We start from the raw sequence: 16026 nt of genomic DNA, 5'->3' as shown, positions 1-16026 counted from the left end.
CTGAATAGCAGCAACTATAAACATACTTCATGAAGATTTTTAGAGTCCTGACAAGTACAGTAACGGGCAGCCTTGGACAAAAACGGTCCCCTCATAAAACCTATATAACCACATAGAAACAGAGGATGTAGCCTGGCATGCGCTCAGTCTCCCGGTATTCAGCGTCACCACACGCAGTGACAAGCAATCACTGTGCCACAGAAGACACATGGCAAGTGTGTCCCTGACTTTAAGAGGCTCCTAGCCTGTGCTGAAAGAGAAACACAAAACAAAATCTCTTAAGAAACAAACAAAACATTTTCATAGAACAATACTTCAATAGTAACATCTGGTAGCTTCATTTCTACCTCAGATCAGGAGATCTTCAAGGTCAAGCAAATGAATATAAAGAAAGTGAGCCAGAACAGAGGTTAGCACACTTCTTCTGCAAAGGGCCAGAGAGTAAGTATTTCAGGCTCTGCAGATCATGTCGATTCTGTCGCAACTACTCAACTCTGCTATTTAGCAAAAGCAGCCATATGCGAATGAAGTAGCATGGTTATGTTCCAATAAAACTTTATCACAGGGCCGGCTGAGTGGCGCGTTGATTAAGAACTGGCTTGGGACGCCAGAGGGCTCCGGTTCGGATCCCACATATGAGGGCCAGTGACACTGCCTTCTACAGCTAAGATGCTGAACAACAGCTCAACCTGGAGCTGAGCTGCCATGAGTCGCCGTCAACGGCGTAGGCTGCAGCCACTGCTGTAGTGGGTTGCCATGGGCTACTGTGTGTAGCCAGCGTGAGCGGCCAGCAGCCAGCGTGAGCGGCTAGCAGCCACCATGAGAGGCCGTCCAGAAGCCAGCAACTGATCTGCCTCTCCCGAGAAAAGCGCAATGATGGTGCCAACTTGGGCCAGTGAAGCGACGTCCTCCACAACTAGACTGAAGAACAAAACGACAGCAACTTGTCTGTTCCCCTCCCCCCAATTCCCCAGTGCTGTTCCCATCCCCAAATTCCCCAATAAAAATCTTTAAAAAAACCCCACAAAACTTTATCACAGACATGAAATTTGAATTTCATATCACTTTTGCCTGTCACAAAATAATTATTCTTTTGATTTTTTTTCCCAAAGATTTTTAAATTCTTAGCTTGTGGGCCACACAAAACAGGTGGCAGGAGCTCTTGGGCCGTAGTTCACCAAACCCTGATCTAGAAAGTGTCTAATGCAAAACCTTCCTTCAAGTATTTTTCTGGATAAAGTGATGATCAAGGAAAAACTAGGTCAAAGACAAGGCCCCATCCCTTGCTCTTTTCCCAAGAACCATGAGTCTGCATTACCATTTCATGCCTAAGGCAAAACAGGCTGCTTACTAGGCTTGTCCTGGGGAGACAAGAGGGTCACAACTTGTCATTTTCTTCTATTTCAAATTCTTCTGAGAATCAGACAGTGTAAATCAACACAAAATTTAAAAATAATTTTCTAATGACAAAAACAGTCATCATCCCTGAGAAACCAAAAGGTTAGCATTTCATATCAGTAAGTCACGTTAGGCAACACTTCTGTATAAATCAGTCGTCTAATCAAGGTTTGAAAGAACTGAAGTGCAAACATAAGATCTCATAAATGTCTAAATTATCTTTCTTATGATGAGTACTGTCCCTAGGGAAACAAATTTACACAGACATACTTGGTATTAAATAGTCACTGTGAGGAAGGGTGAAAAAACCATAAACACACAAATGACAATATTCTCTATTATGAGACCTCTGACTACTTTCCAAGTGTTAAAAGGATAAAACTCATTGAACTGCTATTTTTAAAGAATACTATACAGATGTGAGGAAAAAAATAAGATATATTTCAGAAGCAAATCATTGGCTAAATATAAAATTTATTCTTTCAAGGGTGCATGAAAGACTTTCTCAATTTTAAAACATGGGACATTCCCTTCTAGTGGAACTGAATAAAATCACTCTGCTCTGAGCAAGACAGGCTCTGTCCCTTGTGCCCTCAACCATTTGATTTGTCCATTCCCCCCTCCAAATTCTGTTTCAAAAGCCAAACAGGATAAACAGAGCCCAAAGGCTCTTTTCTATCCCACTTTTGAGATCCCAAACTTCTCAACCCTTGGGCCACCTTTGGCATTATGAAACTCTTGAAAAAGTCTTCCTTCGTTAAGAGAGAGGCTGAGAAAAGTTTAAGTCCAATGATCCAGGTTCAATGTTCAGCCCAGGATCTAGCCTACTACTGGGCAAATAGGTGTGGATACTCCCCTTCCCCTGCCCTGGTCCAGTCCACTCCCCCCCACCCCACCCCACTCCCAAAGAAGGCAGAGAAGCAGAAAAGGGGAAAAACACATTGTTATTGTGTAGTCCACCCTGTCCTGCCTCTCATTATACCCACCTCACCACTGCTGCCCCAGAAAAACTATACTTGCAAACCTCACCTCTATCCTGGTACATGGGAACAAGAAAAATAAACAGTTGCTATCCATCAATTTAACGAATCCTTCTCACTTTTTAAGTACTTGAATTATGACCTTAAGTAGAAACAGAAATTTCTCTGAAAACAACTTACCTAATTGTGTAAGATGAAAATTTAGTAAAGAAGAATTAATTCTTTTTCCACATGTAAAATAAATGTAAAAACCAAGAATGGAGTTGGCTGTTCAGGGCCAAGTAATGCCCAGATCAATTGTTAGAAGCAGTTGACTTTTCAAAAACACACATGGCCCGCTGACATTACAGGACAGGCCTCTGCTTCTTCCCCTTGGTGACGGGACTGGAATACACGGATAGGTTGTATACACCCTACACACACACTGCACAATTAGAAACAGGGGCAGACAACAACTGGGGAGGTGTCAGGTGATTCCCAAACAATGTGACCCAAAACGCAAAGATTTGAGGAAATTACTCCACAATGCTACTCACTGTATAAGTCTGTCTCATCTAGAATCTCAGACTTGATGATTTCTTCAATCACATCTTCTAAGGTGACAATTCCCAGAACTTCATAAAATGGATCCCCCTCTCCCTCATTGTTTACTCGCTGTACAATAGCCAGGTGAGATTTACCTTTAAAAAAAAGAAAACAAAATTTAAGAAGCAATTTTCTGCATTTCCTGAATAAAATCTTAGATATGATTATGGTAGAAATTGCAGCAAACACAGATACCAGATTATCAATGTCTGCATCTCAGCATTTCAAAATGGAAATACCACAGACATGGAAAAGCTTCATGAGCCATCAAAGGCAAGACCAGTTAAGCCAGAAGAATGTCACCTTCTACATGCACTGTGCTGCCCCCAGATCACCATTTGTTTCCTAATGGATTTGGTCTTTAGTAATGTCGGCTCTTCCTTTGTGACCTTTTAGCAATTACCACTTTACTTTAGGAGAGTAGTTCTCAAAATGTGGTTGGTGGACCCCTAGGGATACCTAAGGCCCTCTCACAGGAGGTCTGCGAAGCCAAACTCTTTTCATTAGAGCACTAAAATGTTCCTGGCCTTTTACACTGTGTTGGTACTTAAACCAATGGTGCAGATACCTGAGCACATGGCAGTGGTGGCAAACTGTACCAGTGGGCACTGCCACAGGATTCTCCACCACCACATACTCACAGCACAAGGGGTGGGGTGGGTGGGTGTTTCTCCTAACAATATCCTTGATGAAGCAGTGAACGTTATCAATTTCATTAACGCTTGACCCCAAGTACCTGTCTTTCAATATTCTACGTGACAAAATGGGAAATGCCATAAAACACTGTGTTGTACTCTGAAGTTTGATAGTGTCTTGAGGAGAAGCACGTGTGCAATTGTTTCTAGCCACTTTTTTCACTGAACATCAATTTGACTTGAAAGAATGATTTTCAGACAAAGCACAATTATTTGGATTTCGATATTTGGCACACATTTTCTTAACAATGAATAAAACGCGCCTGTTACATTAAGGAAAACAGCAGCAGCAGTTGCTGGCACGTGACGTCACAGGCGGCGTTCACCTTTACCACTCGGTTAAATTGGTGTTTCCAGGTTTGTCCACTGGAAAGTTACTCATTTTCCCCTTTCCCTAATCCTATGCTTTGGTAGGAATTAAACTCTACTTCCTGGAGTGGGTGAGTATCTACATATATTATTCAGAATTCTTCTGTAAAAAGATTTCAGACCAAAGGATTTTAATGTAACTGCACCAAAAGAGAATATCCATGGTTATCCAAAAAGGCTATTAAAATAGCCCTTTCCAAATACATATCTGTGTGAGGCCAGGTTTTCTTCACACATTTCCACTAAAACAATACACTGCACAGATTGAACGAAGAAGAGAATCCAGCTGCATTCCATTTAGCTGGATAAGAAAGAGATATGCAAAAAAGATAAAATAGTGATACTTCTTACTATTTTTGTTTTGGAAAATAGTAATTTTTTAATAAAAATGTTATTTATGTTAACATGTAATGGACTTATTATTGTCCTTTCAAAATGAATTAATAAGTAAATGTTTTAAACTTCTCAGGTTTAATTTCAAACACAGTAAATATCGAAAGATGTGACCACCGAGAAGAACACAAGCTCTGAAGTCGAACAGTCCTGGATGGGAACTTCAGCATTGCCAGTTCATTAGCCATTACTAGCTGTGTGATCATGAGCAACTACAGAACTTTTCTGAGCCTCAGTCTCCTTGCCTCCAAAGGCAGGCTCATCATATCCTGCTGCCCACAGGACTGTTGTGAATATCAGAGATCACGTTGGTTACCCAGAGCAAAGACAGGGCCTGGGATCCACCGGGTGATCAATAAATGGTAACTGCTATTAATTTATTAATATTCTTCCTCAATTCTAAGGCACCATCAACTTATTACCGGCTTAGTGAGAGAAAGACTGAACAACACTACATTAAATGTACACTGTGATTAAAAGATGCATTTCAACTTCAGAAAGATCTTTTAAGATATTAAATGCATCTCTCACACCAATATTGGTGGTTTCCAATTCAAGGCACGTGAGGCATCTGAAATCTATCCTTAAGTTAAGCCAAGCAGACATCATCTAGAAATTTCACATAGTCTAGAAAATCAGTTAACATGCATGTTAATTGCTTTCTTAAATCACAGGGTGGTTTTTTGGGGGGGAGTAGGAGGGGGTGGGGGGAGTCCTTTAAATGAAGTTTACTTAAAACTGTGAGTGGAGCCAGTTCACTCAGATGCAACCAGCCAAACTAAAATATTCCCCGAAGGCCAGATCTGATCATGTTCCCAGCACTCACTCAGAAACTGCCTTTGGTTCTGTAGGGCTGTTGGCCCTTTCCTGCTCTGTCTCAGACCCCCTTTACAGGCAACAATGTCTGGAAGCCTTGGAGGTTAGATTGTTAGACAATTAGGCATCCTAACAATCTTCATCCTTAGCGTGCTCATGCTCAAAGAATGAAAATATTTTCAGCAAATGAGAGAGGAGGGAAACTTATCAGCAATAGATATAAACACCGCATCGGGTCAAGTCAGCGCTAGTCTAGTCAATTTGGTCTGGTCAGTTTCTCACATCTGCTTTCCCAAGGACTCAAACATAAGCAGTTAAAAATTCTTGGTCAATGCTGTCTGTCGAAAGTTAAATTCTTTTGCTATTCCCAGCTTGTGATCATTTAAAAGGAATTTTCCAAAGCAAGGTCTAATATTAGACTCAAAATGAAGTTTCCATTCCACTGAGGCGCTATTCTCACCAAAGTAACTACCGCATAATCAGATTGTCTTGGAGCAATTCGTTTAAATGCAGATGGACATACTTGAAATACCAGCTCGATAGCACCAACAGATCTGACTGGAAAGGGCCTTACTCTAGGAGAAATTGTTCGGGTGAGTTAGGCTTCTTAGACTGAAAATTAAATTTTCTTCGGGGCTCCCTTTCACACCCCCACATCCAATGCTGAAACTTTTGCATCTGATCCAGAGCATTCTTTTAGCTTTTTGAATTCCTGGGGAGAAGTCCTGTTTTCTGGACCTTCTTGCTGGTAAGCAGTACAACAACAACAACAAAAAAGACACCCCTCTCCTCTAATCACGCTTTTGGGGACTAGCAATACAATGCACGTATCCCCCACGTAACCATTCACTGCAGGGAGGTCAGTCTTCAGCCTCAACAATGGAGCAGCAATCAAAAGGAAAATGTAAACAGATTGTCAATACAGAAAAATTTGAAACTGAGCTCAAATAGCATTCTTCTTAACCTGAGCATTGGAGGGAGTAAGTCAGGATTGAAAGCAGAAAAGCAATTTGGGGGAAACTAACAAAAGACTAAACCAAATGCTAAAAAAGATTATGAACTGATGGATTCTTAACTTCCAAAGAGGAAAATGAAAATATAGCAGTCAGCACAATATGCAATTATAGGCATTAAATAACACTAAAATTTTTAAGTATACATAAAGAAACTTGATAAACTATATACAGAATAAAGTAGACACGGCTGTCACAATTAGGGCTTGGAGACAGCCCTTTTTGGCTAGCTGTTAAGAGGTCTTGCAGTATTCTAGTCACTTTGAACTGTCCTGGGAAGGGAGGAAAAAGAGATTACTAAGAGAATCAAAGCAGGCCTGTTTTCAGAGTTCAGGGCTCTATGAATACATCTCCATTCAAATTCAGGATTATAAGCAAATTAATATGAAATAACCTAGATTGTTCGTTTTTCTATAACTGTGATGTGCTCAAGGCAGGGCACCGGCACAGATGAATTTAGAAGAACATGTCTTCATTGTGAGATGAACTAAGTAACTAAAATAATCTATACACAGTAAAATTGGAATCAAATTTCTGCCTCTGCCTGCTTCCATTGCTCCCCAAATTAAAGTTTATTTGCATACTCTCCCTGGATTGGCAAACCGGCCAGAATGGCAGCAGTTTGCCACATTTGCATCTTTTAACCTTACCACAATGTGAGGCTCGAATTCTGAATGACAGATACCATTTGTAGGTTGACGGATTCATCAACTGGATAGTGATCAGGCTGACAAAGAGTACTTGTAACTGCCTATTGAAAACAGGGACTCATTTGCTATCATCATACAAGTTTGATGTCAATGAAGTGAAATGGAACAGTAGACAGACTAATTGAAATAGCTAAGGAAGAAAGCCAAGAGGGTGGATGAAGCGGAATGGAATTAGGAGCAACTCGACACAGCTGTGCTAATAAAAAGTGACATACAGTAGTCAAAAAGACCTAATAATGTGAGCACAAGGCAAACAGAGTCCGTGGGGTCCTAAAATGCTGCTCAAACAGCAAGAAGAAAACAAACAGAGATTCAATAATAAGAAACTCAACCGAAACATTTTATATTCACCACAATTCCAGGGGACACCATTAGCATAGAGTGCAAAGCTTAAGGGTCCCCATGAAGTTGTGTGATGCTGTGGCCCCTCACCAACCAAGGGTGGCAGAAATGAAGCACTTGATAAGCCTTTGTTTTTAAAGGATTCCCAGTTTATCTAACAAAAATTAAAATAATTCAATTAAGAATCAATTAAGTTTTTAAGAGGGAGTTCTATGGAACTAGTGATAAAAGAAGGACATGCTCTCTAAGTCAGAATTTAGGTCCCACGCAACTAAAACAATATGGGATGGGGGATATATTCTATTGGCCATACTTCAGAACTCCCAAGGAAACCAGTTTGCATATTAGCAGTCAAACACTTTAAATAGAATTAGAATATTTAGTCTGATCTATAAGAAGTAAACAAACTGATCAAGTGATTCAATGTATATGAACTTATTTTATAACCCATAAAATGCAATGCTATGTAATGTGAATGAAAAAGGGGGCCATATACTAAACCTCACAAGCTACAGCGGGGGGCGGGAGGGGGGGGAGTGTGGGCACATGGCAGGCCTGACAAGCTCAGTGAGCAAAAGCAACCACATAGGGTGGTCTGATCGTAAATTCATAACTGGGTAGGCCATGTGAGTAGTCATGTCCCGGGCCTATAGCTTCCTTAGGAAAGGTCAGTCTTTTACCTTAAGAGAGTCCTGTCTATTTTTTATAAATCTAGGATAACATACCTTTAAAATATCAGAGTAATCTTCTTTTCTAGACCTCTCGAAGGCACAACTGCGGGCACCACAGCAGAAGACCACCAGAGGACGAGACCACAGAACCCGTCATTGTCATCTTGTTGCCCTCGTACAGCCTCTGTGTGCTGTTAAGTAACTATTACCTATCCTGTACCGACCAATGTAAAAGAAGTTTCTCCATTTTGCTTTTTATCCAATTCTAGAGATTTCCTGCTTTATTTTCTCCTGCCTCCTTAATGTACCACCAATGGATTTCAAGTAACCCTCCTTACATCTTCTTTGATTCTAATGTATAAAATAAGCTGCAAAACTGCCATTCTCAGGAGCCTTTTTTCTTTTTTCTAAAGATTTTTTTTTTTAACTGGGGAATTGGCGGATGGGAACAGCGCTGGGGAGTTGGGGGAAGGGGAACAGACAAGTTACTGTCCTTTTGTTCTTCAGTCTAGTTGTGGAGGACATTGCTTCACTGGCCCAAGTTGGCACCATCATTGCGCTCTTTCCAGGCAAGGCAGATCAGTCGCCGGCTTCTGGACGGCCGCTTATGGCGGCTGCTGGCCGCTCACGCTGGCTGCTGGCTACACACGGTAGCCCATGGCAACCCACTGCCACAGGGGCTGCAGCCTACGCCGTCGCCAGCGACTCCCGGCAGCCCAGCTCCAGTTGAGCTGTTGTTTAGCATCTTAGCTGTAGAAGGCAGTGTCACTGGTCCTCATATGTGGGATCCAAACCAGGACCCTTTGGCGTCCCAAGCCAGCTCTTAACCAATGCGCCACTCGGCCAGCCCTCAGGAGCGTTTTTTCAATCTGTTGAGATTCTGTTTCTAGGCATGTCCTCAAAATTTGGCTCAAATAAACTTCATAAACTTTTTTATAGGCTGGACATTCATTTGTCGACAGTATCAACAGCTCTAGACCCACAAGTTCAGTCATTCACTCAAATATTTACTGAATGCCTACTATGTAACAGGCTCACACCTCAGGGAACATTCTAGTGGGGGAGACATACACTAAGGGAAACAGACAAAAAAAAAGTATGTCAGACTGTATAAAATGTGCTGTGGCAAACAAAATAGCAGGGACAGAATTACATTTAACATAGGCTGGTCAGAGATCCTAATAAGGTGACATTTAAGCAAAGCTGAAGGACATTATGGGGCCAAATGAAGCCGATAAGGGGCTGGGTAGGATGTCTCAGGTAGAGGAAACAGTAAGGAAAAGCAAGACCAGTGCAGCTGGAACAGAGTGGGCAAGAGGGAAAGATGGGGTGTACGGGGGCAGACAAGGACGGTGTGCAGATCACGCAGCCATTATAGACTTTAGCTTTCACTCTGAGGTGGGAAAGGTTCTGAGCAGAACAGTGACCTGATCTGTGTTATGCAGTGGTGAGAAAAGGCTTGGCAACTGGTGGGAAAAGGGTGGGAGTGAGAAAGGGCTAGAGCAGGGAAAAGGGAAATCCAGCTGTGATTCCAGTAACGTAAGTGAGAGGCGACAGTTGCTTGGACTAGATGGTAATAGCGGACGTGATGAGGAGTACTGAGATTCTGGATATACTCATGTATTTAGACAGAGCCCACAGGTTTTGCTGATGGATTGATTAAATGTGGGCAGAAGAGAAAAGAGTCAAGGCTGACTCTAAGGTTTTTGGCCTGAGCAACGGGAGGTACAGGGTTGTCACTCACTGAGGTGGTTTGGGGAAGGTACCCAGTTGGAAGGAAGAAATCAGTTCAATTTTAGACAGGTAGGCAAACACAGGCTACGTGTGGCCTCTCCGGTAGGATCTCTTCTCCCCAACCCCTTTTCTTTGTGAGATGCCGAATAGCTATTCTAGTGGAAATGTCAAATAGGCTGTTATATATCTAACTCCAGAATTCAAGAGTGAAATGTGGGCTATAGATAAAAACTGCCAGAAACCCAATGAGATCACCTAGGGAGGGCTGGCTGTGGCTAGACAAGGGATCCAAGCACTGAGCCTGGGGCATGACAATGTTTCATAGGTTAGGAAGTTGAGATAAAACCAAAGAGAAGACAGAAGGAATGGCCAGTTGGGATAAGAAGAGAATGGTATTTTGGAAGCAAAGCCAAAAACAAAAACAAAACACAAACAACAAAAAACAAACTATGCCAAGAAGCAGAGGGAAGTCAAAAGTATCAAATGCGGCCAAACGGTCATGAAAGATGATTTTGATGACAAAAGATGTTCAAGATTAAGGAAGGTCAGAGATGAAGAATCTAAGGGTTGTCATTTAAGTGCATGCACAAGTTCCTGTCCAGTGTGATTTCCACTGCAGGCTCTCCTGCCTCTAACCGGGAGACACAAGCTGGCCTGCTTCTGCCAGGGAGCCTTAACCAGTGAGAAAAGGCCTGTCATCAGGACAGTTTGGCTTATCCTCTCCAAAACACCTCCCTCTTTGAGTACCCACTTCTGGAAATGATACCATTGGATTTCCAATCACCCAGGCTTAAAACTCTGAAATAAGCTTTGTTTCTCCTCTCCCTCATTTCTCCCCACCCTTTTCTTTCTTCCTTTTTATTGAAGAATGAATGAATACATACTATAGACACAGTAAAGTACACCTGTGGGAGTGCACCCAGGAAGGGCTATAGAACAATGGACTACAGGGGTGAATGAGCAGGGGAGGGAGCCGGGAGCAAGGACCAGGGAACAGAGAGTGGTAAGAGAAGTGGCTAATGAGGTTAAGCAGACTTCAGGTTCCAAGGCAAATACAGGCCTACGTGTCGCCTGTTTGGTAAGATCTCCTCTCCCCAACCCCTTCTCTTTGTTGAGAGCAGATCCCTAAAGGATAGGGAGATCACACAGTGGTCCACCAACATATCTCATGATGATTAAGTGGCAAAACAACCTCAGAAAAAAGGAAGCAATTCCCCTATTATATTTAGCCATATCTGGAATATTGTGTTCAGGTCTGTATTTTATAAGAGGCAAACTGAGAAAAGGGTGGTAGATGAGGGTAAAGGGGATCAAATATATGGTGAACACACAATGTGATATATAGATAATGTATTACAGAATTGTACACCTGAAACCTATGTAACTTTGCTAACAACTGTCACCCCAATAAACTTGAATTAAAAAAATAAAAATAGGGCAGCCAGATGGCTCAGTTGGTTAGAGTGCATGCTCTGAGCAGCAAGGCTGCCGGTTCGATTCCCACATAGGATGGTGGGAATCTGCAACTAGATTGAAAATGGCCACTGGACTTGGAGCTGAGCTGCGCCCTCCCCAACTAGATTGAAACAACTACTTGACTTGGAGCTGATGGGTCCTGGAAAAACACACTGTTCCCCAATAAATTTTCTTTTATAAATAAGTAAATTAATTAATTAAAATAAAAAAGAACCACCAAGATCCTTTAAGATGTATAAACTATATCACATAAGAAACAAATAAAGAGGACACAGGCATTTAACTAGAAGATAAACCTGGACAGGCATGAGATGTGACAATAGCCTTCAAATCTCTGAAATGAAAGGCAATCATTTGGTTCTTATGCTTCCTCAGCCAACAACTTGTTACCTGCACACTTGTACCTCAATTTCCCATGAGGTTAATGGTCTCCCTGATTATATCATAAACTCCTTGATGGCAGGGGCCTCTGTTTTATTCATCTTTGTATTACTCCTTATCCCCAGCCCCCACCAAGTCTAGCACAATACCTAACGCTTCCCTACTCTTATACATACTGAGGTAAAACTTCTGAACCACAACATTATCATAATCACTCAAAAGTGCCCATTTTCCATCAACAACTGAATTTTAAAAAAAGCTTGAAGTAGGGTTCAAAGACCATCAGAACCTGGTGCCCAACCACACCGTCCTTCCATCCTTTGCTTTCCATATACCTCTTATGCTTTCAATGTCCACCAGCCAATCAAATGACTTGATTTTCTACAATCATAACCTCCAAGGTTCTACTCCTCCCCACAGAACAGGTAAGAAGGAACCTCTCCTCAGGGGGAGGGTCGGGAATCACAGTACCCAGCCCACTGGGATGCCTGCCACAGCCACACCTGGGCTCTGGAAGGGCCTCGGTCTCTATACCCGCATTATTCTTAACAGCAGATAGGTCCTGTCCCTACTCATTTCCCTCTCAATTCAACAGCTGCAAAATCAAAAGACAAAGAAACCCTGAATCATAAGCCACATTACACAAACACGAAGCCATTTTCCCACAGATTTTTGTAATAAATACATGGGTAAGTTCTTATATATGTCTTGCAGGTCTTCTACTGACCAATATGATAAATCTAGTATTATAACATGAGTACAGTGGTTAAATTTGCTTCAGGAGAAGCAATACAATGTCATTTTGGGAGCTATCACCTTACTATTTCTGTACTGTCTAAAGATAAAAATGGAAACAACAAACTTTATGGTTTTTTTTTTAAGTACTTATTTTACCTTACCATCCCCACCAGAGCTAAGTGCATTTTTTCCAATTGAATTTTCCCACCATAAAATACACCAGAAAAATGTGACACAGATCTTAAAATAGTCCTATATAAACAATACATGAGTATATATATAGAAGCACTTGCTGTATATAGAAATCACTGGTTTTAAGTGATGATAACAGTTGCTATTCTGAAAGACAAAAGCCCTTTTACCAAAAGGCTTACTACTTCCAAAAATTCCAATGCCCAACCAGTTAAGTGGATGCCCCAAATCTCCCTAGCAGGACAGCTCCTCCACTCCAGGCATGGGGGCACATCTCAGCCATCAACAACCTTCCTCCCAGTTAGGTCATGTCAGCCAGGAGGTTTACTGGGATATGGAATCATGGTTTCCTAAAAAACTTTTTTTTTCTCTCGTGAGGGTATTTATTTCATACAGATAATATTTCTTAACAGGGCCATTTCCGGGATAGAGCCTTGAATTTATCTACTAATTTAGATTATAATAGCTGTCAGGGAACAGGCCTGTTGTTCGTTGGCCACTCACACTCTGAAAGTAAGGAATTAGTTACTCACTGTGATGCTCAGCCTTTAAATGACCTTTTTTTTTAGAAGCAAAACCGACGCCTTCTCCAAAGGTGACTGCAGAGTCCTGGGCACAGTTCATGGAGCCCCTGGAGGTCTGAGCATACAGGCAAGGTTTACCAGGGCCCGGCACCAATGCTGTACCTGGAGGCAGTCTCTCTTTCATCTATATGCTATAGATACGTTTCTTAACATTAAAATTGAGTTTGGATGGGGGAGGGGGGTTGGGTTGTTATTGCATGGTTCTGTACACCTGAAACTAATAATAAAAAAATTTAAAAAATAATAAAATTGAGTTTGGTCCCATCTTCCCAGTCTTAACTGAAGTTTCTTATTCTATATCCCTAAAATAGAAATACCTGAAAAAGAGGGGGAAAAATTTCAAGTTGAAAATGCCTTTTAAGACAATTAATGTTTAAAAGAATGTCTGGGCCGGCCACGTGGTGTGTCCATTAGGAAGGAGTTGGCTTGGGACGCCAGCTCTGAGCAGCAGGGTCCCGGTTCAGATCCCACACGTGGGCCAGTGACGCTGCGCCCTCTACAGCTAAGATTGTGAACAACAGCTTGACCTGGAGCTGGACTGCCAGCGAAGGCACAGGCTGCAGTGGAGCTGCAGTAGGCTGCTGTAAAGCTACCATGAGTGGCTGGCAGCCGGTGTGAGCAGCCAGCAGCCAGCATGAGCTGCCAAGAGCCTCCGTGAGAGGCCGTCCAGGGCCTGCAACCGATCTGCCTCGCCCGGAAAGAGCGCAATGATCACAATACCAACATGGACAGTGAAGTGACGTCCTCCACAACTAGACTGAAGAACAAAAGGACAGCAACTTGTCTGTTCCCCTTCCCTGATTCCCCAACGCTATTCCCTCCCCCAATTCCCCAATAAAATATTTTTTTAAAAAAGAATTATGTCTGTGGATATCTTTAAAATGTTATTATTTAATTATTGTTGACTGGTTGAATTTCACTTCATAAAACTCTCTCATTCAATAAGATCAGAAATATCATACACTGAGAAAATCCAATCCAGGTGGTTCCCAGATTTTCACAGCTGCCTCTGGAGATCTGAGGAAGGTATAACTGCCTTCAAGGATATCAACATTTACATGTTAGAAAAGTCCCTGAACTATATTAAAAGTACATATACCTGCTTGGCACATTATAGGCATGCAAATATTTACTGAATGAGTAAATCCACAAATTTACCTAAATCCTTTGAACATATTTTTATTTTCAATCTATACAATTTTCTGGGCTAAAATGATATTTCATTTGTCCTAAAACTACCTCCTGCACATTTTTAGATGTTCCCTCTGAACTTATATCTTGTCTGGCATTATTTTTGAGGTTATAAACATATCTTCTCTCAGTTATCATCATTACAGAGGGAAGACTCCATCTTTTTACAAAATGCCCAATATTTCATCTAAGGATTTAACCTTGATTTTTACAAAACATTTTTATATTAAACATTACACTAAACTGTCATCTATAATTTTCCCATCAGGCATACTTTCTTCCAATCATCAAATAGATACTGAGTATGTACTTTATTCCCAGCACAGTGCTAATATATATATAGATATCTATCTCCTTAAGAAAACATGATTTTTTAAAAAGATTAATTAGAAAATAATTATTCATACTATGAAAGGATTCTTTGCTTTACAAATAGATCATTCTTAAATTGGAATTTTTACTTTGAGATAATTTTACATTTATATGCAGTTGTAAGAAAATGATAGAAAGGTCTGGTGTAATTTTACCCAAGATCCCTGTACTTTTACCCACTTCCCCCAATGGTAATATCTTACAAAACTACAGCACAATATCCCAACCAGGATATTGACAATGATACCGTCACAGTGCCAAACTTCCATCACCACCAAGATCTCTCATGTTGCCCTTTTATGGCCACATATACTTCCTTCCCCTCCTACTCCTCAAATAGATCATTTTAATAGCTTCTCTGGTGAAATAAGTGCTTACTTTTCTACTGGCAGTGGCTCCTAGCTTCAGCTTTTAAGTTTAAATAAATATAAAAAAACTCACAAAAAATGGCAATCAATGGGAAAACATTTTCAGTCAACAAAAACTTGTTTTACATGCAAGTTTGGAAAGTCAAGAATGGGGTCCAATCCTGACAAGACGAGCTAACGAGGCTTCCCCGGTTGAGACCCACAGCAGGTTGTTACACAACTGGCTGCTCAGAGAGGGTTGTTTTTGGACAGCAGCAGAGACACCAGCCTTGATTCAGTAAACGTCTGCGAGGCACCTCTGTGGCAGTACCGTTTTCCAGGCAGCTCCTCTGTCTCTCACAATGTGATGGATTTTTGATGTGCCAATTTACAGAAGTAACAGTCCCCAGTAACTAAACGCTAATCTAGGTGCTGCTGTGCAGGGATTTTGCAGGTGTAATTAGGAGTTAACCTTAAGGGTGATATTCTGGGTGGGGCTGACTTAATCAACTGGAAGGCCTTAAAAGCCAAGTGAAGGCTTTCAGAGGAAGAGAAGTTCCACTGACAACTGCAGACAGACCATGCCTGGGGGTTCGTGCCTGTGGGGTTCCACCTGTTTATTATCATCCCCTCCTGATGGCCTGCCCTACTGACTTTGGACTTTCTTCGATTACAGTAGCATACATAAGCCTGTTCCTTATAAGAATGCTGTAGGTGTGTGTGTCTGTCTTCTACTGTTTCTGTTTTTGAACCATGACTGAAAGACTCAGAACCCACAGCACAAATGGATTTAGAAAGCAGATAGCAAAAGAAAATTAAGATTATACTATGTTTTCATTTCCCAAACCCAAAACAATGAATAATTCACTGTCTATGAAGACAAACTAATATGCATGCTGTGCCAGAGAGATCTGCTCACAGAATTAGCAAGTACAGCGATCTTTTGAAACAACAACAATAATAAAAATTAACCTAGACTAAACTGTGGTTGTATGTAAAAGACAAGAGGCCAAATCCATCCAAGTGGCCTATCCTATTA

At 41.4% G+C, this 16026-nt stretch overlaps 1 protein-coding gene across 6 annotated transcripts in view; it reads right to left on the bottom strand.

Annotated features, from left to right (window-relative positions):
- The window catches only part of CNNM2 (cyclin and CBS domain divalent metal cation transport mediator 2), a 156318-nt gene that overhangs the window by 35323 nt on the left and 104969 nt on the right, over positions 1-16026 (bottom strand). For 5 of the 6 annotated variants that reach the window (XR_002123247.1, XR_002123248.1, XR_002123249.1 and 2 more), the window contains exon 2: positions 2915-3058. Coding sequence is in view for 2 of the 6 variants with exons in the window: in XM_019636409.1 (XP_019491954.1) it covers positions 2915-3058 (144 nt within the window). In the remaining 4 variants the exon portion in view is untranslated. Of the gene's footprint in view, positions 1-2914; positions 3059-16026 lie in introns of those variants that run through there. The other variant, XR_002123250.1, reaches the window with a different exon arrangement.

This window comes from Hipposideros armiger, unplaced genomic scaffold, assembly GCF_001890085.2.
Source record: "Hipposideros armiger isolate ML-2016 unplaced genomic scaffold, ASM189008v1 scaffold_28, whole genome shotgun sequence".
NCBI lineage: Eukaryota > Metazoa > Chordata > Mammalia > Chiroptera > Hipposideridae > Hipposideros > Hipposideros armiger.
The sequence above is the reverse complement of the archived record's forward strand: the minus strand, read 5'-3'. Positions and strand labels throughout refer to the sequence as shown.